General features: G+C 40.9%; 1 protein-coding gene across 2 annotated transcripts; it reads left to right on the forward strand.

The window, feature by feature from the left end:
• The first annotated feature begins 653 nt into the window (after positions 1-653).
• LOC121871757 lies at positions 654-24,132 on the forward strand. Of its 2 annotated transcripts, XM_042374191.1 has the most exons (8): positions 654-801; positions 14,360-14,445; positions 15,100-15,220; positions 16,565-16,573; positions 18,184-18,393; positions 19,838-20,035; positions 22,294-22,442; positions 23,979-24,132. In XM_042374191.1, the coding sequence occupies exons 1-8, from the start codon at positions 798-800 to the stop codon at positions 24,039-24,041; spliced, it is 840 nt and encodes a 279-aa protein (XP_042230125.1). In that variant the 5' UTR covers positions 654-797; the 3' UTR covers positions 24,042-24,132. The 2 variants fall into 2 exon arrangements, with proteins under 2 accessions (XP_042230125.1, XP_042230127.1); XM_042374193.1 differs by lacking the exon at positions 16,565-16,573 and having other exon boundaries at positions 655-801.
• The last annotated feature ends 764 nt before the right edge of the window (positions 24,133-24,896 follow it).

The raw sequence follows: 24,896 nt of genomic DNA on the forward strand, positions 1-24,896 counted from the left end.
ACGGTCACTAACATGTCCTCCTGTTGTCCTTCAGTCGGTCGTCATAGTGTTGCCACATGGTTTTCCTTTGTACGGAAATTTCAGCCATCGTGTCCTTTCGTCGCAAATACTGATTTAGTTTAAGAATTTTTAGTATTTATTCTCTTAAATGTATAATCATAAAGGTAAGGAATTCTTCCCCGTGCGACAACTTGCTTTCCTGTAATAGAGTTGGTTGGTACCACAGACAGTGTTGGAACATAGCCAGTGTTCCCAGAGTCTTGCCAACTCTAGCTTCTCAACTGATTATTGGTTAGAAATAGTATCCTGGGTAATATATACTAATGGGGAAAATTTTAGCATCAATCCTGAACTGATGTTTATTGCTACTAAATGACCCTTGCCACGTGGCATGTCCTCAGAGGCTGGTGTCAACAACTGACATCTTGGTAGACTATTGTAAACCGTGCGCGATTGTCTGGCGACTGTCAAGCTGTGTCTAATGTCAAACTCATTGGAAAATAAGGATGAAGCCTCTTATATTAGTATAATCTTTATACATTCGAGGTTACATTGATAAAAATTATCACTGACAGCTAAACTTAAATGAAATTATTTTTAGGAAAAATACAAAGAAGTGAAATATCACATTAACCACTGAAAAACAAACTTCAAAAGAGGTGGGGCTGCGCACGCAAGGTGGTGGGGCCTGGGGGTGAAGGAGGGTTGTGTATATATACTGCCTGGCAGACTGCGGACGGCCTGTTGGTGCATTCTACATTGTGTGTGTGTGACGTTCGCTGAAGATTTATTTCAAAATGGGTAAGATTATGATTTATTTTGATCATTAGTCTGTTTTAACGCAGCGCCAGTGTTAACATGCCTTGCAATTTCAGTTTTATTTCCCTAGTCGTTTTTCGATTCGTCCTCCCCCAATCATAAGAAGAAACGTCTAGACATCCTTATTTATGTTAGTATTTTCGGTAACATCTATAATTAAACAGGCGTATTGGATGCCTTAAGTAATTACTCATCCAAATAATTATACAGTGTAATATAACTACATATATACAAAAGAAACTGACATGACGGAAACACACATTCTCTTGTAGATTATCTCCATTAAAGGATACTGAGAAAGCTGACACACCGGCACGTCCACACTGGCTGCCACGCCCTCACTGGCACTCCTAAGGGAATCAAACTAATGTAGTGACAACGCCTAAAACCTTCACAAGGCGAACATTATACCAGCAACTACCATGCCCGCGGCTACTGACTACCGCTACAACATGCACACCACACACGACACACACACCCCACCCACACACACACCCCACCCCACACACACACACCCCCCCACCCCACACACACACACCCACCCACACCACCCCACACACACACACACCCACACACACACACACACACACACACACCCCACACACACCCACACCCACACCCCACCCACACACACACACACACACACACCCACACACACACACACCCACCCACACACACACACCACCCACACACACACACACCCCACCACACTACCCCACCCACACACACACACACACCCCACACACACCCACACACACCCCACACACACACCACCCACACACACACACCACCCCACACACACACACACACACACACACCACCCCACACACACATCCCACACACACACACATCCACCCACCACCCACCCACACACACACACCACCCACACACACCCCGCCCACACACCACCCGCCCACACACACACACACACACACACACACCCCCACACACACCCACACACACACCTCCCCACACACACACACACACACATCACCCACACCACCCACACACACACCACCCACACACACACACCCCGCCCACACCGCCCACACACACACACACACACACCCCACACACACCCCACACATTTTGACCACACCCCCTCCCCCCACACACACACACACATCCCCCCCTCACACACACACACACACCCTGGGAGAAGGTCCGTGCCATTGATTTAGCTGCAGACTTGGAGGCGGGGAGAGTGGGTTGAGAGGGGTATCTCATGGTGAGTGTGGAAGAGGGGGCTGGGAGTTATCACCAAGGAGACTGAATACAGTGTTGAACTTGGCATTGTGTGCGAGAGGGTGAAGGGGCGGGGCGGGTCAAGGCTCTCCTGATAGGCTGCTGTGTTAAGAGGTGGGCCTGTTGTCATGAAACTAGGAGGTGGGCCTGTTGTCATGAAGCTAGGAGGTGGGCCTGTTGTCATGAAGCTTAGGAGGTGGGCCTGTTGTCATGAAGCTTAGGAGGTGGGCCTGTTGTCATGAAGTTAGGAGGTGGGCTTGTTGTCATGGAGGCTGGGTGTTGGTATAAGTGGGTGGCTGCTGGCGGTAGGAGTGGGTGGGGTTTAGAATGGTTAAGCTGAGCCGTCATCCTTCCTCTCACATTGTTTATGCTCTCTTCTGGGGTCTTGGTTCGTTTAACTGCTGACTGGCTCGACAGTTGGATGACGTCACGTCTTAAGGGTGAGAGAAACCCACAACGTGGACTCGTTCAACGTTTATTTACTTTTTTGGTTTAACAAATTTATTGACAAAGCTTCGAGTACAGTTTTCCTATTGTGAGTAATTCAGTCAGGTCTTGACACTGATGATAGTATCACTTCCCACTGCCACACAGGACAGAGGTTCATACACATCATATTCATTAGCAGTGTGTATATATATATATATATATATATATATATATATATATATATATATATATATATATATATATATATATATATATATATATATATATATATATATATGAGAGAGAGAGAGGTCAGAGTCATGTGGGTGATGTTACTGTTCACTGCCATGCAGGACAGAGGTTCGTACACAAAGAAATACATAATATTCATTTGCAGTATATATAGGTCAGTCATGTGGGTGATGTCACTGTTCGCTGCCATGCAGGACAGTGGTTCATATACATTGGACGTCATATTCTAATTGAAGACTAATCAGTGTGGGCTAGCAAATTTTGGATAAACAGCAAGAATGTCCCCAAGCATCTCCGATTCATTGTAGTAATTACAAAGTTCATGATACAATAAGCCAGATGCTTTAAGTTATTGATTGATATGGTCAAAACCTATAAAGAATGAGACGCTCGTTAGCTACTTATTACATTCCATTATATGCATACATTATACTTCAGTTAGTAAATACACTATCCAAATTGCCTCACGCTTTGCACATGTGTCGTTCACAACATTTCTCCATAATACCAACAATAACCGTGTTCTTTCACTCACGTGTGCGGGCTTATCGCTCCACTTAACAGCTAATATCGCTAATGTGTTCACTCAAAGGAGTTGAGCGGTTACTGCCAGCCACACACAGACATCCCGAGACCTATCTATAGTCATAACACACAAAAAACTTGTTGTGCATCCACCCATCTGGCGAGGTCACAGGTTCGCGCGACAAGATGGGTTCAGAGGTCGCGGCATAACGAGGGCGGCGATAACACTCCTCCCGTTGGGCTCATGCCCAAAATCAGACTATTAAATGGCGCCCTCGAGGAGACAGATCTTGGTAACAGGTCGGAGAACTCGCGGACAGCAGTGCGCACACGAACCTGACGGTCGAGCCCATCTGTACTAGCAATCGCTTCGACAACCCGACCAAGGGGCCACTTGCCGTGAGAAAGGGTTTCTCAGGTTATGAGACCAAGATCGTTGACTTTGAAGTTACGAACAGGCTGACGATGTTTTTGCCGCTTGCGGAGAATCGGTAGGTATTCCTTGGTTCAACGTTGCTACAAACGGTCTGCCAGAAACTGTGCATGTTACCACCTGCGTCGGTAGATGTCTTTCAACGGACATCCGCTGAGAGGGACTGGAGCGGAGTCGCGTCCAAGCGTATATGTAGTGGAGTCAAGGCCTGCAGTTATTGGGCTGCTGTTAATGATCACTTCTGCTTCACGGAATAATGTCTGTAGTCGCTCATCATCAAGCACTCGAGACGATTGCCCTAAGCACCTTACGCACTGTTCGGATTTGTCTTTCCCATATACCTCCTGTATGTGATGCCGCAGGGGGATTGAACACCCACTCCACCTCCTTCTTCAAAAGACGTTGCTGTATGTGTTTGTCTGCAACCCAGTTGCGAGCGGCTGCCCTGAGTTCTTTGCAGGCTCCAACACGTTTGTTCCATTATCTGTGCGGATGTGTTCAGGAGCACCTCTGCGTGCCATGAAACGGGTGATTGCATTGATAAGAGCGTCAGCATCAAGAGAGTTGAGCACTTCCAGATGGACTGCATGGGTTGTCAAGCATGTGAATAGATACCCATAGCGCTTGGCTGTCGTGCGCCCTTGTTTGGTCTGGGACGGATCAAAACAATCCAATCCTGTGAAGGCAAAGGCAGGCTTTCCTGGGCAGGTCCGATCTGCTGGCAGCACGGCTTCCTTTTGATGCCTGGACACCCAGTTGTTGCGACGGCAGACAGTGCATGCCTTGGAAATTTTATCCAGCAGGCCACGACACTTAAATATTCAGAAATTTTGACGCAGCATTGGAAGTGTGTGCTCCCTTCCAGAATGTCCTGCATGTGTTTCTCGTAGTCACCGGATGATCACGTGGGAGCAGTATTGACCCGCCAGGTGTTGTCGCCCATTCACGGTGCAGCCTTCCTCCAACCTTCACCAGGCCATCTTGGATACTCTGGCGCATCAACCTTTTCTTTGCAATGAGCCTCATTTCCTGTTGGTACCGCTCTGTTGGTTTCTGTTTTTCTTCACTCGATTAGTCTCAAATCTGTGTTTGTATCATGAAATATCTTATGACTGCGCTGTGATATGATCTTCAAAACGTTTAAAATTAATTTTCATGATAAATATTAAATTAATTCACAATTTTGTTTGGATAAGTTAGGTCGGTATAAAGAATAATGATACGTGAGTCATTGTCAGAGCGATCCATAAGGGAGTTACTTACAGTGGGAAGTGTATCCATTTCATGTTTGTGTCCGGGAATCATTGTCTAGTAACTTCGATTTAATGATTTATTAATGTGTCCATGCCATTCAGTTAACTAATAAATAGTTGTACTTAGAATTGGTGTTTAGGAAATTTCCCCTATGAATATATTAAGTCAAATAACTAATCGGCCACGCTACCAAACTTTGCTCACTTTATCCTACAACTATAAATTGTTACTTTACTTGTACTTCTTACTTACTCTCATTACAGTTCCCCGAATCACGTACCCTGCCAATTTAATTCTCAGCCTTTCATGGAGTACAATGTCAAAAGCCTTGGCAAACTCTAGGTATATATTATCTATGTTTTCGCCTTGTTCTAGAATTTGAATCCAAACATCCAGGAACTTGAGTAATTGTGATAAGCCGGAGCGTCCCGGCATAAAACCGTGTTGGCAGTCCTTTACAAGGATGTTCCGTAGTAGATATTCCATCATGGCATCTCTTACGATGCTCACTAGTACTTTGCATTACTGGTCAGGCTCACCGGTCTATAATTATTCGAGGAGTGACGTTCGCCATTCTTGAATATAGGACTCACATAAGCCATTTTCAAGTCCTCGGGGAACCTTTTGCTCATCCAGGCATTTGCAGAACAGGATCTTAAGGGGCTCCGCAAGCCCATTACACAGTTCTTTTAACGCAATGGTGTGTGCCATATCTGGGCCGGGACTCTTGTGAATCTGTAGCTTTGGCAATTTTTTCTTATACCCTCCTCTGAAAACACAATGCGGGTCAGCGCTGTCAACTCGTCTGTCCTCAAACCCAAGGACAAGAAGTTGTTCAATGCCTCCGCTTTGTCCTGGTCAGAATCTGCATAACTACATCTTAAAGCCTCAGGTCCGATACGCCTATTCGCGTTTTTAATTTCGACTTTGCATAGCGGTAAAAGCCTTAGGGTTTGACTTGACCTCATATGAAATCTACCTCTGGAACTCTTTTTCAGCCCTCAGCCCTTCTACACTCTGACTTTGCTTGGTTCCTGGATTTTGCATACATCCTCCTGTCCTGCTCATCATTTGACCTAACCCACGTCTCGAAATCCTGAGTTTTCTTCTTAACTTTGGCGACCGCCACATGGTTCATGTGTAGCGGTCTCCTTGTATTCCTGGAGGCACTGGCTTTGGTCCTGGGTATATATTTATCGATCGAATGGTTAACTTTACTGGCTAAGATATTCGGCGTAGTATCTGCGTTCGTATTTCTTAGTAAGTCATACCAGTGTATACACCTTATTTCTCCCCTAATCCCGTCGTAATTTCCTGTGTAATATTTGAACCTGGACCTGGTTTTATCATGAACCAAGTAACAGTTATGTCTGATGAGCAACGTTAGTTATGATGAGGTCCAGCGGTTTGTGTGTGTGTGCTTCCCCCTGAAGACCTAATAGTTTAGCTGCCTGATTCACCTCCTCACATTGGCCCGAGGACTTCAGTTAATTGTCAACATACAGTCTCTATTAATGCAATTTCTTCGTCCCGTTGGGACATCCTCTTACACTTCGTGACATTGAATCTTAGCAGCCATTTCTTCGATCACTTTTTTTTTTAAATGGTGATCGTGTTGCTGAATGGTGGCGGTAACTGGCTTGTTTTCCGTCGCGTATATTATCTAGCGCAAGTTGTCAGAGTGTGTAGAAGTGGAGGCGGGTTAGTCATTGCCCTAGGTAGGTAGGTAGGTAGGTAGGTAGGTTGCCCTTCACATTCCTCGCCTGTTGCCTAGTGGTGGAATAGGCCTATTTCTGTCTCCGCTGTGAGGGATGGTGCACTTATGGTACAGTATTCGTGTTCACCTCCCCACACCAAGCGTCGTGTTCACCTCCCCACACCAAGCGTCGTGTTCACCTCCCCACACCAAGCGTCGTGTTCACCTCCCCACACCAAGCGTCGTGTTCACCTCCCCACACCAAGCGTCGTGTTCTCCCCTTTCGTGTTCACACCAACCAAGCGTTGTTCCCACTCGTGTAGCGTCGTGTTCACCTCCCCACACCAAGCGTCGTGTTCACCTCCCCACACCAAGCGTCGTGTTCACCTCCCCACACCAAGCGTCGTGTTCACCTCCCCACACCAAGCGTCGTGTTCACCTCCCCACACCAAGCGTCGTGTTCACCTCCCCACACCAAGCATCGTGTTCACCTCCCCACACCAAGCGTTACCTGAACTGTTAAGATTGTCACACCTTGTGTTCCCGCTAAGGTAGAGACTGATGGTTGCTGATGTTATTTACCACAACAGGCACGTTATAGAATACAGGGAAGTGTTCCTGGATTTTGTACCTGTAATTCGCGACAGATGACTTTTGTCAGGTTTAAGGATCTTTTCATGTACTGTATGAGAAGGGGATTTTGCGGAACTTCTCTCTATAATTATGAGGTGTTCATCAGGTATTCCCAGGTGTAGTGAATGAGGTATACAGTCTTGTGTATACTGTCTGTGAAGGTTCACAGCTCGGTGAAACGTTAGGCAAATGTATCTAGTAAACAGATGCTTACGTACTGGTTTATCCGCAATTGCAGGATGGTCGAGGAGACACTTGTGTACACGTAGGTTCCAACAGGTGCGACATCCATAGCTAGTCCCAAACGGCACTCCCTTGCGCTGCGTAGGATGTTACCAAGGTCATGAAACGCTCCCCACTTATCCTTTTAAACCGGCTGGTGCTATAAAACTGCGTGACGTCACCCCGAAACCATCTGGTATGGGATGGGATGGGCTTGCGGGAGAGGAGCGAGTATGGGGTTTTGTAGTGGAAGAAGTCATAGACGAGGATGAAGAAGGAAAATGGGAAAGGATACAGCAATGGGAAGGAAAAAAGATGACGGGTTTTGGACAGAGAAACCACTGAGAAAAAAGTGGGAGTAGGAGAACAGGGCCGAGTAGGAGGGAGAAGGGATAGAGGAAGAAGAGCTGGATCGTGAAGGCAGGGGTTTTCGGGTTGTACAGGGAAGGGCATAGATTATGGTTAGAGGGAACAAGTCAGGCGTGAACGAGTCCCATTGTCTGCCATGATGTAGCTGACCTTCTGGTCTCTCCCACACCCTCCCTGGTTACCGCTGCACGTGTGTATCTTTGGTTTTATTTCTTTGTCTCGAGCATGTTGCAGGAGAATGTAAATTAATGATTATTTCAAAACAACCTGAAACCTATTATGATACATTAAATATTTAGTGCCTTTTCAAAATACCACAAGCCGTATATGTTTTAATGCATTAGGCGTAATTCTGTAATATCACCTCAATCGTAGGAAAAGTGGAACAGTGTCGTGAATAGACAAAGTCTTCCTTCTTTGATGTTCTGGGAAGGAAATTTGTTGGTTTTCACCTAGTGACGTTATTGTTGGCTACACAGTCTGGTGTGGGTGTCTTACACTCTGTATGAGTCAAGCTACACAGTCTGGTGTGGGTGTCTTACACTCTGTATGAGTCAAGCTACACAGTCTGGTGTGGGTGTCTTACACTGTATGAGTCAAGCTACACAGTCTGGTGTGGGTGTCTTACACTCTGTATGAGTCAAGCTACACAGTCTGGTGTGGGTGTCTTACACTGTATGAGTCAAGCTACACAGTCTGGTGTGGGTGTCTTACACTCTGTATGAGTCAAGCTACACAGTCTGGTGTGGGTGTCTTACACTCTGTATGAGTCAAGCTACACAGTCTGGTGTCATTATTTGTGTTCTATACACTGCCCGTAGTGCGTGTTAAGGTGGAGAGTGTTTGACAAGGAGCGTCCCGTCTGCAGGCACATACAAGTATATTCTTGCAAGATGATGAAGGAAGCTTTTTATTTATAGAAACAATTCTATAAATGCCATCATGTTATCTCCGGTAATGATTATTGAAGAACATGACAGTCGTAGGACGTGATGACGTGCGGAACATGAGCTAAGACTTGAACCTTGTCTGTCTGTGGAAAATGGTGACTCACAGCTTTGCCCCGCCCCTTGCTAGGGTTATAAGACGTAGTGACATTTAGTGGCGCCCACACCCCACGTCCTCTCACTGCCCACACCCCACGTCCTCTCACCGCCCACACCCATGTCTGTAACCCTGGCGGGGACTATCGTCATCCAGGACACACGGCTTACCCCCCTCCTCACCTTACACCACCTCCTAACCCCCCTCACCTTACCCCCCTCACTTTACCCCCTCCTCACCTTGCATCATGAGTTGAATTACAACACATTACGTGCAGTTATTTACACACTTCTCAAGTGATGGTGTAAGTTTAGCTATGACGAGTACGCCATGATACTGTGTACTTGGTGTAATATAACGAAAATACACATTGTGCATTGTATAAGCCTAATACACCTTTGTTTACTTGGGTGTTTGCCAGAGATAACCTTCCTTTGGGTGTGCGGCCCTGACCACAGTGCGATACTTTAAATGTTAATTTACTGTATAATAGTTTCACGAAAGACCACATAATTAACTATATTGTATTTCACTCTTTTAATAATCTCTAGTAATGTACAACTTAGTAAATTAAAATTAATTCTAAGATTATCGTTTGGATGTAGAGTACAGTATAATGTACAGAGAGGGACGGTGACCCCTCCACGCCGACAAGCCTTGGCCTGGGTGTGTGTGCTACCACAGTACAAGTATTCCTGTATTACCTCGCATTATTATCTCCTACTACTAAATTCTCTCTCGTTGCCATAATGACACAATTAGTTCCATGAATAGTTAGTTATGTATTTTAATAAGTTATAGAAGAGGCTTTATTTTTAAATGCAATTGGGTTTAAATTTTACCTTCCCTTTTCCTCTGTCATACATTTGTACAACAATTTGCAAAAATATTTCTAAAGTGCACTCATATTTTACACGATCCATTTAAAAGGTATCCCTAAATCTTTTGCACTACAGTAAATTTCTCGAGTTCCCATTATTATTCAGCCTTCAGTAAGCTTTTGGCGATAATTTTTTTCCACTAAACGGGAGAGATTTTGAGGAAATAAGAAATGTACAAATTGACTGTCTAGAATCTAGACTCTAGATGAATTCTATTGAGTTTATGATATTAAATTAAGTTTATAGAAACACTGAACAAATGTTACAATCAAACTGATACAGTACTGTATTACAATGTTCCTTCAGTGAATTGTTTAGAAGGTATTGTACAACGAGAATTTATTCGAATGCTTCTTGAAATAACCACATTAATTTAGAATATATATTTCGCAGGTAGTGTTGTAAATGCCTTGACCCAAAACAGAATATTATCGACTGTGTAGATAATAAGTAAAAAGGGATAAGAAATTGGTAGTTTTATAGTTTCCTATTTGTTGAATTGGGGCCGGATTCAGGAGTGGGCAAAGTGGGCAGCTGCCCAGGGGCCTCCACATATTACAATATTTTATTAATTTGTTTATTCATTTGGATTATTTTTATTTTCATTCTTTAAAATTCATGTTTATCTATTCCATCACGTAAAACTATGTTCATGAATATCCTATGAACCGTATATTTTTAATGAATGCTATTGTTTGTGTTGCTAATAATATATTTAGAATTCCACAAACGTATATTGATTAAAAATGAACTACATGGAATAACGAAATTGAGATTAAAAAAGCAAATAAATTATTTTTTCATTATCACTTTCATTAGGAATGCCATCAGGGCGCTGTGTGTGTGACAGTCGGTCCGAGGGGGTTGGGTCGTGTAGTATCTGCACATCGGTTGTCATGTGTCTGTCGATTAAAGAGGAGACTTGAGTCGCCCATGATTCGTGAACTTCCCACAAGTAGACATAAACATGTCTTGCAGATGTAAAATGAGAGTGAGAATTGTCATGTGTGCTTGTTGAAAATTTTCCTGGGGGGCTTACAGGGCCCCCCGGAACTCCCATATGTTTAGGCTCGCTTCACTCGCCACCCCACCCTCTTGGGTAGGTATAATGAGGGGGGCCTCCACAAAGAGGCTGCCCATGGGCCTCCACAGGTCTAAATCCGGCACTCTGTTGAATTTGTTTTCTTAATACAGTGCAGTTCAATACTGCATTGTACTGTACGATTCAGTTGGGATGCCATGCAGAATATCTATACTGTACTAAGGGTGGATCCAGGGGGTACTGGACCCCCCGTTTTCATCAGAAAATGTCCAATCCTTTTTCTTTAATGCAGTATTGTACTCCTGCGATTTTGTAACACAAGATTTGATTTATTTTTCTGAATGTATATTTATTGCAGTTTATACTATAAAATCTTCTACTGTATATGTATATTATTGCTATATTAATTTCCCATTACAAAAATAAATAATTTTAATAAATATTATACAAGTTTGTTATATCACCTACACATCCATGTCTTGCCATTTCCTCTAATATGTCATGGAAGTCACACATCCTCAACATTGCTAAAGCTGCCTCCCGAAAGCTGGGAATGCTGTACAGATGATGTAGCTACTTCACACCTGAGCAGTTTCTTCAAGTTTATAAGGGATTCATTCGTCCTAACTTGGGGTACTGCTCTCATATCTGGGGTGGCTCTTCTTCTGTCCAACTGTTAGATAGGGTGAAATCAAAGGCATTTTGTCTTATTGACTCTCCTTCCCTTTCTCTTCACCAAAATGTTGCTTCACTCTCTCTCTCTCTCACTCTCTCTCTCTCTCTCTTTTACAGTTACTTTAAGGGGCAATGTTTGGTGGATTTGGCATCCTGTGTACTGCCGGCAAGGCCGGGGACTCTTAACACTCATCTTGCCCGCGGTGCCCATTGTTTCTCTGTGGATGTCGGTCACACGAGAATAACCCGTTATAGTACATCCTTCTTTCCTCACACAGCCAAACTGTGGAATGCTCTGCCTTCTTCTGTGTTTCCAAACTCTTACAATCTGTCTCACTTCTGTAATGCAGGTAAATTAAGTGCAGAAGATATAGGAAGAATTTATAGTTGTAGGATTGTAAAGTGAGGAAGTTTGGTAATGTGGCCAATTAGTTTATTAACTTGGTATATGTTTTTAGGGGAAATATTCTTAACACCAATTCTAAGTATACAGCTATGTATTATTCAACTCAATGACATGGACACATTAATAAATCATTATATCGAAGTCACTAGACAATGACTCGGACAACAAACATGAAATGGCTGCACTTCCCACCAGTACAGGGGGGTCACTCACCCTAATGGATTGCTCTGACAATGACTCTCGTGCGACCTGAGGGAGGCCCAGCGGCTGGGGAAGCTGCAGGTGCTACTGGACTATGTCTCCTGTGGGAGACTGCAAGCTGGAGACTCGGTGCTGGGTAGGGAAGTCTCCCTCTGGGAAGGGGATGCCGGCCCCTTCCCTGTTACAATAATAATTCTCATGCTAATGCTCTTGGAGGGAGCTGCAGGGCCCTTATATTGACGGTCACGAGCCGGAAGATGTTGTCACTAATCTGGGTGTGTCTGGACAGGTGTACTGGCTGGAGGGTAGCTTCTTGAGTAACAGGGTCATGTCGCCAGGTTAGCTAATGATGCGACGGTGAGAACCATGACCTCTACTGGGTCAGGTCTGGACAGCTGTGTTTGCCCAGGTGCGTGGTCATGTCGCCGGTCGGTAATGCTTCCTAATTATTACCACCCGGGTGTGTCTTGGTCAGGTGAGTTTCTTTAGTAACAATGTCTTAACGCGGGGTTACTCGGGTACCTTGTGGCCGTCAGCTCTCCTGGGTCAGGTCTTACTCTCTGTAGGGTGTGTCAACTTTGGTGGGTGACCACGTGGGCATCTACTTTCTGTTATGTGTTGTTCTTCTCTAGGCTGCAAGCTATGATCTGATAAACAATCATTAAACTTAAAAAATAAATGGTTTTCCGGCATCTTCTTGGTGTATGTAGATTAATAGAATCTTTTTCTTTTCTATTTTAAATATCCTTTTACTCTTATTTTTTTCGTCCCCCTAGGCCCCGTTGTGGGTCGATGACCTGTGCCAGGGTGGGCTATTCCCCGTAAAAAAAAAAGTGTTTTGACCTTGCTAGAGGAAAGGTCACGGCCGACTTAGTTCCGATGGATTAATTGTCAGTAATGGCTAGTGCTAGTTGTGAGCAGGTCTATGCCCTTCTGAGGGCCGAGTTATTGAAGGTCAAGTCTGTAACCTTGAAATTAAAGGAAGCGATTGCGAGGATGAAGGAGGAAAACACGAGACAAGGAAAGCCCGTGTCTAACGAAGGCACAGGTGAATGGAAGGTTGTGAAGAGGGATGACCAAACTGGTGGTGAAAAAGACACCAAGGAAACGATAACAGCTAAGTGTAAAAACTCTTTTCGTCCTTTGATAGACGAATTTGATGTTAGCACAGTCAGGGACAGGGCTCACAAGGAAGGTACAAAAACTTTAATTGTTGGTGATTCCCAGGTACGGTACCTGGATAGAGCTTTTCGGACAAAAAAATAAAATAGGATGAGGGTGTGTTTGCCAGGAGCTTGGGTGGGGGATATAGTTGACAGGATGGACAACATCTTGTCTGATAATGGGAACAAACCCAAGAATTGTACCCTATGTGGCTCTTGCCCTGGATTGCCTTTTTGACTCACCCTCATTCTTAAAGATGTACAGAAGGAATCAAACTGAGGGTGTTGCTGTTGATCAGATCGAAGATTGGTCTTGGAATCGTGATACCAGGGTAAGGATTCAAGGACTGTTATTCAACATGAGGTCTTCTACCAACATCATGGCCTTCCAAACTATGAAAAGCATGTTCGAAGTTCTTCGATCTCTGGCAACAATACCCGTCCTGCAAAAACGAGATCGGGACATTTACCAAGCCTATCTACTGGTTCAGAGGGCAACTGTAAGGCTTCAAGAAATGTTTAATGAGGTTATGTTTTTTCCTGATTCACTAATGAGGTGTAACCTTTAAGGACACGTGTTTTACATTAACCCTTTGGCTGCTGGAGGTTACCCTAAGCTGAAGAAAATCATCTGGCGTTAGCCAGAATAAAATGGCAAGTGCGGGAATTGCAGTGAAATAGGTAACAATGCCATAGTTGGTGCAGTACTTGTGTTTCTCTGCTTAAAATTTTAGGTGTACATTTTTTGGGGGGATTGGAATATGTCAATATGTACACGTTTGTACACTGTAAGGGTATACAGTACTGTACTGTATTTACAATAACATTACTTCATCCATCTGTAATCTATGGTTTAATATGGAGTAATCTGCTATTAAGAATAAGAGGTATATCGTAATGCATGGTTATTAAGTGTGTACAGGCATAAATTATATAGTAGGTGTATTGATGGAAACAGATGTAGTTTTGTGATAATTGGTACATATACAGTGTGTGGAAACTAAAATATTTAAAATAAGAAATGTGGATTATAATAATTTTGCAGATCTGAACCTTCTTATGCTTGACAGGTGATGATAACTGGGCATCTTATGGTACTGATGAGAACAAGGAGTATCGTTTCCGGGATATCTCCGGCAAGACTCTCCACTTTCAGGTGAGTGTGAGGACGGTACAGTACAGTACAGTACAGTACAGTATTTAGGTTTTGTCACTGTATAAAAGAACACCACCAATGGAAAAAGGACAAAACTCTGAGATAGTTTTCATTAATGCCTAACTTTAGGGTAGAATTACACACACACTACACACTATTACGCACTATTCTTAACCCAGGGTTATATATAGTCACGGTTACTGGGGAATCATTTACATACTGTATGTAACATTTGGCATTAAATGTTTGAAGATGGTTTGTCCTTCTTAATGTATACCTGTACTTTACTTCATACTTTTCGCCATTGGTCGTCTCTATAGCCATCTCATTAAATGATGCTAACCTTTTTATTATTTGGACTAATGAGCCGATCAGTGGTGAAGAGGATGAAAGTAAAAGTAAAGTAAAAGTAAAATTTCTTCAATGTCACCAGTGCTATGTAAGTTTTTTGTGGTAGATGTTCCATCATGGCATCTCTTTTAATGCTCTCTAGTACATTACTGTGCACACTATGCTGGTATGTTATGAAGTGAATCTGTGGTATTGCAAAAGGTAAATATTTAAGATCTTTTAAAAGATGGATATCCCTGTTCTCCGAAACTTAATGCACTGTCCAATGGTTAACTATTCGCATCTGTTGCTCCCTGGTTACAGGTGAAGACTGCCCATGATGCCCATGTTGCCCTAACCTCAGGTGCTGAGGAGACCGATCCCATGGTGGAGATTTTCATCGGTGGTTGGGAAGGTGCTGCCTCAGCCGTCAGGTTCAAGAAAGGTGAGTCTTCTGCCTAATGGGTGAGGAGAGGGAAGAGGGGATAGAGAGAGAAAGACAATGGGTGGGAGAGGTGGAAAGTATGAAGTGAAGGAAAGGACAGAGAGAAGAATAGGGGGCAGAATAGAGAGAGGGAGAGAATGTTGGAGAAAGGAAGAGGGGGTAGTAGAGAGGGAGATACTGTAGTAGAGAGGGCTGGGTTTTGGTAAGAAAAAAAGGTAACAGTACAGTAATCTATCATCAAAATCGGCAGTGAAATTTTTTGATTAATTGGTATTACTGTAGTTTGGTATCGGGAGAATTAATTATGAAAGATGTATTAAAAAATTACAATGCTGAAATTTACTCTGAAATAAATACCTGTGCAGTATTATCAAAAAGATGATTATGAAAGCCATGTCATATGTAGGTATAGTATAGTATAGTATAGTGAAGTGGCTGATCCAGGAATATCAAAATGGGGGTCTATGAAGTTGTGGGTGAGGGACCATGGCAAGCACAGCGAGCCCACTCAATTGGGGGATGGGGGGGGCACTGAAGCCACCCCCAAGAATTTTTTTGAAATCTGATCAACATCATGGTCATTTTGAGGCCATTTTGAATCCATGTGCACTTCATATTAGGAGATAGTCTGAGGTCAATAGTAATTACTTTTTACTGTACAGAAATGCCAGAAAAGTATTGTAATTTTCTGGTGGAAAGGGGGTCCAGACCCCCTTATCTGGACCCGCCCCTGCAGTGTTCACAAAGGCATAAGCTGTATAACCATTAAATTATACTCATATGGTGAATATTGTGTTTGCATGTGTGAATCATGACTAACTTGAACATAAAACTCCCTAGCAAGTCAGTATTTTGTCATGGGTATCAGTTTGCACACACATATATACCTTCCCATATATACTGTACACACCAGCAGCCAAACACCTTACTCTACAGTATACAAATAGCCTCAAAGTTCTGATGGCAGTAAGAATAGGATTATAGAATACCAGTCCATTGTAGGTTCTTGGCACTTAAATTTTTTTTTATTTTTACTAATGTTTATACAGTATCAATTTTATTTCGAGTCCTTAAGAGACAATTTTGTTTTACTATTTCATTCCATTACATAATATTTAAATTGCTTTGGTATTGGTGAAAAGCCCTGAATCACAATACAGTACAGATATTAAGTGCCGAAGGTCATGTTGGAATTAACTGATGAAAGTGTCACAAAAACAATGATCTTGGTATTGAATTGACTCAGGAGTTGATCTGGTTTCATTAGTTCTAGTTTATCAAGTGTTGGATATGTTGTGTTTGGCAATAAATACTACAAATATTTTTCTTATTTCTGCAACCCAGAGGACAGCTGTGAGTATACAATATTATTAAATGCATGATCATTTGTATATATACAGTACTGTATATGTTTTTGTTCATTCCCAAAATATACAGTTTTTTTAGGGTTTATCCATAGGAATGAAAGGATGAAAAAAAATGCCCATAAAATTAAAGTACAGTACTGTACAAGTACTGTTTTGTATTTTAAAATAAGTTTGTGTAAATCCATCCAACATACAGCCAATAAAATGTGTTGAGACTCCTGCTTTTCCCAGCCTCCCTCCCATTTCTTACTGGCCGCTCCCTCACTTGGACGTTAGTGTTACGGTTGCCAAATACCTAAAGTATAGTAAAAAACAAAAGCATGTTGAGTCATATTTTACTTTGTCTATTTTATATTTTTAAGTTCAAATTTATTATAATTTGTTGGTTCTTTCCTAAGTAAGCAGCTGAAATATTTGTAAATATTTAAAATACTGCAATGGGCATTCAGAAAAATATGGCCTTTCTACCAGAGTAGACATGCCAAATTAGTTGCTCACCAAAAGTCATTTAGAAAATGCACACACATGTCTTGGCAAGTTGGCTCTTGACACTGATAGAAGTCTGGAAGACTATTATTGTACCATTGTGAGTGTTGACGGAACTGGTGAAATTACATAATGGCATTATGAGAACCGAGGCTCAATGAAAGTGATGTAGGCTTTGGTCAGTAGGTATTAGGTTACCCCAAAATCTTTTTATTTAATCAAACACCGTGGCCTCAAAAATGAGGCTCGCCATTTTCCCACCCGCTTCCGAGTAATACAGTGCTTTCAAAATGCTTTCCTCACTTCTTTATTTAGCACTACACGAAAGGCATAAGGCACCCGAATTATAACATGGAATTCTCAGTTCCAATAATTGTTTAATTTTTGTTCAACACGGGCTAAAAAAATCATGGGCCTTGGGCTTCAGCCTCGCCAGCCTGGGTAGCCAGAATTAAGATGGCACCTTAACTCGAAGCTTGCCAACCATATTGACATGGATTAGTATATGTCTTTAGAAATTATGTAAAATAAAACCAAAAGTCATAAATGCTTAATGTCACTCACAATATTATGCAAGGTTTTATTAAATCAAACTTTTTAACAGAACATTGTCTATAAGGAAGGGTTTATTATAGTAAACGATGCCAACCCCCCCATTAGTACATCAAAACACCTGAGGTTATCACTCATTTTCTAATACACCAAACCTTGGGTCCTGTTACCTTTTTTACTGGCATTACTTCTTTATTAAAATTAAAAAAGTTATTGTAATTGCAGTAACTACTTTAGTATTCATTCTAAGACACATTAAAGCAGACTAATACAGTTTGCTGCTGTGCTACAGATAGCAATGGTGTTAGGGAGAGTCACACCTGTGGGTTTGGTTCTCCCACCTGGCAGGATACTTTGTAGGCCACTGAATCAATCGCAATTAAATATCAGGACCTTTTTATTATCCGTATTAGATTTAAAAATAAATAGTCTGGTATGATGTAATGTTCTGGTGTTTTAATAAACAATGTAATCACTATTTAAACTGCTTAAAAAAAAGTTTATACCCATAGCTGTATTATTAACATCCTGTTATCATCCTCTTGATCTTTCCAACAGGGGAAGATCTGGTGAAGGTAGACACGCCAGACATTCTGAGCGAGGAGGAATACCGTGAGTTCTGGATTGCCTTTGACCATGATGAAATCCGTGTTGGCAAGGGTGGCGAAGGGGAGCCTTTCATGCAGTGCCCCATCCCAGAGCCCTTTGGAATCACCCACTATGGCTATTCTACTGGCTGGGGTGCTGTTGGCTGGTGGCAGTTCCATGGTAAGGCTCATCATTATGTAATACCTGTACTAGTGGGAGCATCTCATTTCATATTACTCATGGCAACATTTGTTTCCTCTCAAATTTGACCCTTGTTTATATACTGGACTGTAATTTGGGTGAAAATTTCTCTACTCACTCAGTAAAATGGGTTTGCATCTTTCTTCATTATGTGGATACACAATCACATGTACAGTACTTTTGTTCTTTAGTTTGTATTATACAGTACTGTACATACTTAAAAATTTTGCTCCATTTTATCCTCTTTCATCACATCCACTTGATGGCTTACTAGTTCATCGTTAGTCTGTTGCTTGTTATTGGCAAGTACTGGACATACGTATACAAGGATCTGGAATGTTCCAGTTGTTTATAAATACTGGACTTAGGAGCTACACACACACACACTTGGAATTATCATGACACAGTCAGTTTCTGTATTAGCAGCTTTATTAAGATGAGGCTGTGATGATCATCTGTCAGGTATGTACAGTACATATTGGACTGAAAATGTCCATTGATGGGTCTCTTAACTTCTAGTAATCTCCTCCTGACCTTCTGTAGTACACCTGTACTGGACAATTGTAGATGTTCTAATCTGTCTTGGGAAATTATGTGTCTGAGTGATTACACCAGTTTGGTGGCCCTTCTTTCGACATTCTTAATGATTTGGGTCTTTGGCAGTACTTGAGGTGATGTAGCACAGTAATAGTATAGTAAACCCTAAAAGATCCGGACCCGGTAAATCCAGATTTCGGAAGATTCGGACAAAAAATTTGGGGGTTCTGGGCTAAGAAGCCTCCCTAAGAGGTATTCCCAAAACAGGGTGAAGGTATTTTTAGGCTTAAAGTTTTTATCTTATAAAATGTCAGACTAAACTTAGCAGAATATAACTTGCATTGCGGGAATCCTTGCAAGACAGCAAATAATTTGAGTATAGACATCACATAGTTTGCTCAAGAGATAAATTTTTAGTCCTTTAGTGTAGTGCATTTGAGTACTGAGTACAGTAATGTTGATTAAAATTATGAATTTTTCACAGGAAAAAGTCTGTATAACTAACCCCAGTGGCCAGGATAATATGCACTGTATTTTTGGTGTTTCTTATACATTTGGTACATTCACCAGAAGATTCGGACAATTGGCTTTTTCAGACAGGTGTTCCCACATTTTAGTCCAGATCTTCGAGGGTTCACTGTAATGTAATTAAGGGATGAAAGAGTAGAATTTATGAAACAACATAGGATGTTCATTAGTTATTAACAACTTTACAGCTTTACAGTCAGACTCCTAATTTTCTTTGTACAGTTTCTTTACTTTGTTATCAGTTAACTAGAAAACTTACAGCTTTACAGTCAGACTCCTTATTTTCTTTGTACAGTTTCTTTGCTTTATGGTGTTATCAGTTAACTAGAAAACTTAAAATTTAATCATTTGTCCACAGCTGAAAAGTCGTATAACACAGAAGACTGTTTGACCTACAACTTTATACCCGTGTATGGCGACACTTTGGAATTCAGTGTTTCCTGTAGTAATGATGCACACGTAGCACTAACATCTGCAGCAGAAGAAACAACACCAATGTACGAGTTGCTCCTTGGTGGCTGGGAAAACCAACACTCGGCCATCCGCCTCAACAAAGGTGAGTTCAGTATAGGTTGACAATCCCTTATCTGAAATCCTTGGGGCCAGAGGCATTTCGGATTTCGGAATTTTTCGGTTTTCAGAATGGTTATTTTTTTTTTGTGTTTTGTTTTTGTAGCCCACCTGGGCACAGGTCACTGACCCACATTGGGGCCTGGGGGGCGAAAATATAATAATAATTATAATAATAATAATAATAATTCATAGGTCTAGGTCGTGTTTCTCACTTTTTATCTTTTTTTCATTCTTGCATTTCTTTATTATTATTATTATTATTTTATTAATACAGTATTATTGTTATTATTATTATTATTATGAATTTTATTATATTTTATTATTATTAATATTATTATCATTATTATTTTATTTTGGTGTATCCTCCTGTCCTGCTCATCATTTGTCCTAAACCACTTTTCGAAATCCTGAGTTGTCTTTATAACTTTGCCGACCGCTGCATGGTTCATGTGTAGCGGTCTCTTTGTATTCCTGGAGGCACTGGGTGTGGTCTTTGGTATATATTTATCAATCAAATGGTTCACTTTACTGACGATGATATTCAGTGTAGTGTCTGCATTCTTATGCCTTTGTGAGCCAGGCCAGTGTATACCCATCATCTCCCTAATACTGTTGTGATTTCCCTTGTAATATTTGCACCTTGGTCTGGTTTTGTCATGAACCAAGTAACAGTTAATTCTGAAGGACAACGTAATGTGGTGACTGGTGCCTACGGGGGCTAGTTGTTCCAGTTTGGCCACCATACCCTCCTCGTTAGTCATGATGAGGTCCGGCAGTTTAGGTGTTTGCTCCCCTCTGTAATGAGTCGGATCCTTAACATGTTGGAATAGAAAATTGTCTCTCAGAGTTTCTACAAAACGAGTAACGGGGTTATTTAAGTCATTGGGCTCGGTTTCATTTCCCCAATTGATGTCTCCATAGTTAAAGTCCCCCATGATAAGGAGATGGCTAGGGTCGAGTATCGTTGTATTGTAAATTAAAGCTCTTAAGTTTCTTTGGTTTAAACTACAGTTTGGGGATCTGTAGGTACACCCGACAATGATTAAGGTTTTCCTTTTTGTTTAATTTTATACCATTTTGATTCTTCAAAAACATCCCCCCACTGTACCCTCACCTGGCTGGATCTAAGGTCTTGCCTAGCATAGATAATCACTACTCTTGCAAGATGCTTGAGGAAAGCTCGTAAATGAGTCTTATACATCTAGTGTATATTGAACTTGGTTATACAATACCTAATATGTTGGGTTTATGTTTCTTATCAAGGAAAGTGTTATTATTAGTGTACATGACTTTCAAGCTGGAATTAGTCCACGGTAACATATATGATCTTGGTAGTGACTTTGGTCTCCCTCCATTATCATCAGCCGCCTTGTTTACTACACTCTTCGCATTCTGTGGGGTGTGGCTAGAGATGACATTGTTAATATAGCGCTCACCTCGTCCTGGGTGGGAGGTTGGGGGTGTCCCACTGTCCCCTGGTTCTGTACTGGTGCACTTGCCTCCACTACTTTCCCCTTGTATATAACCTATCAGTGTCTGTCACTGTTTTTCATCGATTCCTCCCTCTTCTGCCTCAAGCACATCAGGTTCTCTTGTCAAAACTATAAGGAAGTGCAGTACTGGGTTTATAAATGGAGTTCCCAACTATTGTGAATCAGGCACTTGGGCTTTTGACAAATTTTCACTGCTATACTGTACTGTATTCTACTGTACTTTTGGGAGTACAACTTTCCTGCTCCTTTCATATGAAAACAAAGAACCAGAACAGGCTGGATATGTTATCTGATGCCAGATTGACGCTATGCACCCTTGAGCAGCTGGCTGATTATTATGTTGTTTGTGTGGTTTGTAACTGTGGGGCCAGAGCCGAGTGAACAGTAAAACTTGTTTATGCATTGTACCTGCAAATCCTCTTCCATCAGTCTTAAGATCACAATTGATGATCCAAGTAGTTATTTTGGAATCAGGTGGGTGAGGTTATTATGAAGGTAGCCTTGTGAAAATGGGATAATGATAAAACAAATAAATAGTTTGGGAACCACTGATCTATCCTAAGCAAGATAGTGACTCTTCATCTGGTTCCTTATTTGAATTATATGAAATAACAACTTATACATTTTATTTTTTTCATCCAAATGTGAGGAATGTTAGATCAAAATCGACCCCCCCTTGAATTTAAAATACAATACCGTACTTGTTATTTATATGTATTCAATAATCACAGTGAAATTTTCTTAACAGGTGATGACATGATCAAAGTAGACACCCCTGACATATTGTGCTGTGAAGAAGAGAGAAAATTTTGGGTTTCATTTAAGAATGGTCACATCAGAGTTGGCTACAAGGACACAGACCCCTTCATGGAGTGGACAGACCCAGAACCATGGAAGGTACTGTATGTTTTATTCTGGCAATATATATATATATATATATATATATATATATATATATATATATATATATATATATATATATATATATATATATATATATATATATATATATATATATATATACTACACAGTAGATAGATAGGCAGCTACCAAACAGGGAGGTACTAATGCCTGGGAAGATATTGGAAGCATAATGGGTTGTCTAATGGTAGACCCTGCTGCCATATGGCATCACATAAATTGTGACCAAGTTGCTGATCTGACTTTCTGCCTCATTTACACACAATTGCAGGGTCTCAATTGTTTCTCTTACTTGAACAACACAGCATATATTATGTATATAATTTCTCACTCATGATTTATTTTTTCAATATTGTATTTTTTTTATGGTTATTATTTTTGTTAGTTTTATTATTTTATTTGTATTAATTTGCTATTAATTTTATTAATTTTTGTAATAATAATATATATTATTATTATTATTATTATTATTGTTATTATTATTATTATTTCCACCTTGTGAAACCTTACGGGTGCTCGGTGGCCATCGTAAATTTTGTTGTACGATAAGTTGGGTTACAGTCACTGTAAACTGTTAGTGAATTGACCGTTCACTGTTAAGGTTGATCATAAGGACTTACAGTGACCATAAATCGTTAGTGAATCAGGTTCATGCCTTCAGCAGTAAAACCTCTTAAATTAGTAAAGTAACTGGCAGAGTGGTCCAGACACATGAATTCTATGTATTTTATGACATTCAAATTATATAGATGAGTGAAGGGTGATACATATAACAGTAATACCAAATAATTTTCATTTATTATCAGATGGATTTTTCATTAACAAATTGCCACCTTAGGCATCTTCTAGAAGCATCTATCAGCACCTCACCTTGTGTGATACTACACTGAGCCATCCACACAACTGCTTATTCCTATTTGCACAATATAGTTAAGGTTTATTCAGTTGTGTTATACCCAAGTCACATTCATTTTCTAAAAAAAAAAATTTCCCAATACGTACTTTTGTCGCATCATAACCAAGTTGCATTATGAAAACTCACATTATAGACAAACAGACTGTACAATACAAGTACTCCTCGACTTATGACATACTCGACTTACAACAACCCGGACATACGACCGCCATGGTAGTATAAAATATTTTTCAAATTACGTATTTTCTAGTACCGACGTCAGTGATCGCTCTGTTACTGACAATTTTTTTTAATTCCCTTTAAAATGGCTGACAAGCGTAAAAGTGAGAGTTCTCGTGGTGCTGAGAAGAAAAAGAGACACCCATTTTAGATTTTATATGTATTGTTTTCGCCTTTTCGATTTCTGACCTGGTCGTCGGGACGAAACCCCGTTGTAAGTCGAGGAGAGACTGTAGTACTGTATAATATAAGGTGATGCAAACTACACTTCACAAGACTTTTTAAAACTGTAGGTGATTACCAGACAATTTTTCAGGTCAAGGGTAAACGTATTTCCATATGCCTAGAGAATAACTACAGCTCTTTTTATATTTCAGATAACCCACATTGGCTACTGCACAGGCTGGGGGGCCACAGGCAAGTGGAAATTTGAATATTAAGTGTGCAGTGGAAGAAGAACCAGACCATGTCACACACACACGCCAACACATATGTGTTCCACAGTAGCTTAATAAAGAATAAACTCGGTTATCTTTTTATATTTTTTACCTTTCTCTTGAACTGTAGAAGCAGAGATCTTGGTTAATTTCTGAAATATTCTGAGGTGTTCTCTTTCTTCATAATAGGTAAATATATTTGACAATATTGTATTGTATAACAATCAGAAATCGAATGTAGATGCTATACAGTGTATGTACTGGATAAATTTACATGTAGAATCTGGATCTAGCAATAAGATAAACATGCAAGACCTTAGTCATGGGCAGCAAATAATTTATAAAACTTTATACCGTCTTCTTCCAGTTACTCGTATAAAAAAATACAAGAAATAACTAAGGGTAAAGGAAATCATGAAAACAACCTGGCTCTTCACTTCAAAAATTTAAGCAGGTTATCCCCAATGGAAAAGTAACTACTGTACTGTACTTTAGTGTTTTTTAGTTCTACAGGGATAGTAACAAATATCTGCAAAATAGTAAGATTATAGCTTGAAAATATTAGGTTGGAAAAGTTGTATCCCATACAAGGTGCCATTGAGGTTAAAGTTCAAGGCATATTGAGATGGGGTCTGCTGTTGCTTCACAACAGTTAGGATTCATTACATTTCACATTTGCTGCAGTGGAAAAAATGGTTATTAAGTCACTCGACTTAATCGTCCAAAACAAGAACTTTTTCCTTTGGTTTGTTTTAAGGTTAATATGAGGGAATTTAAATCAAGTACTGTATATTACTTTAGCATGATGAGACTCTCAAGGTAACTAAGTTTTGTACTGTACTATGTACTGTACTTAGA

This window comes from Homarus americanus, unplaced genomic scaffold (genome assembly GCF_018991925.1).
Source record: "Homarus americanus isolate GMGI-L3 unplaced genomic scaffold, GMGI_Hamer_2.0 scaffold39675, whole genome shotgun sequence".
NCBI lineage: Eukaryota > Metazoa > Arthropoda > Malacostraca > Decapoda > Nephropidae > Homarus > Homarus americanus.

Excerpts from the sequence above, each read along its gene's own strand:
- LOC121871757 (XM_042374191.1), top strand. Across the intron at positions 14,446-15,099 it reads GCAAGACTCTCCACTTTCAG|GTGAAGACTGCCCATGATGC; the intron begins GTGAGTGTGAGG and ends CCCTGGTTACAG. Across the intron at positions 18,394-19,837 it reads TGGCTGGTGGCAGTTCCATG|CTGAAAAGTCGTATAACACA; the intron begins GTAAGGCTCATC and ends ATTTGTCCACAG.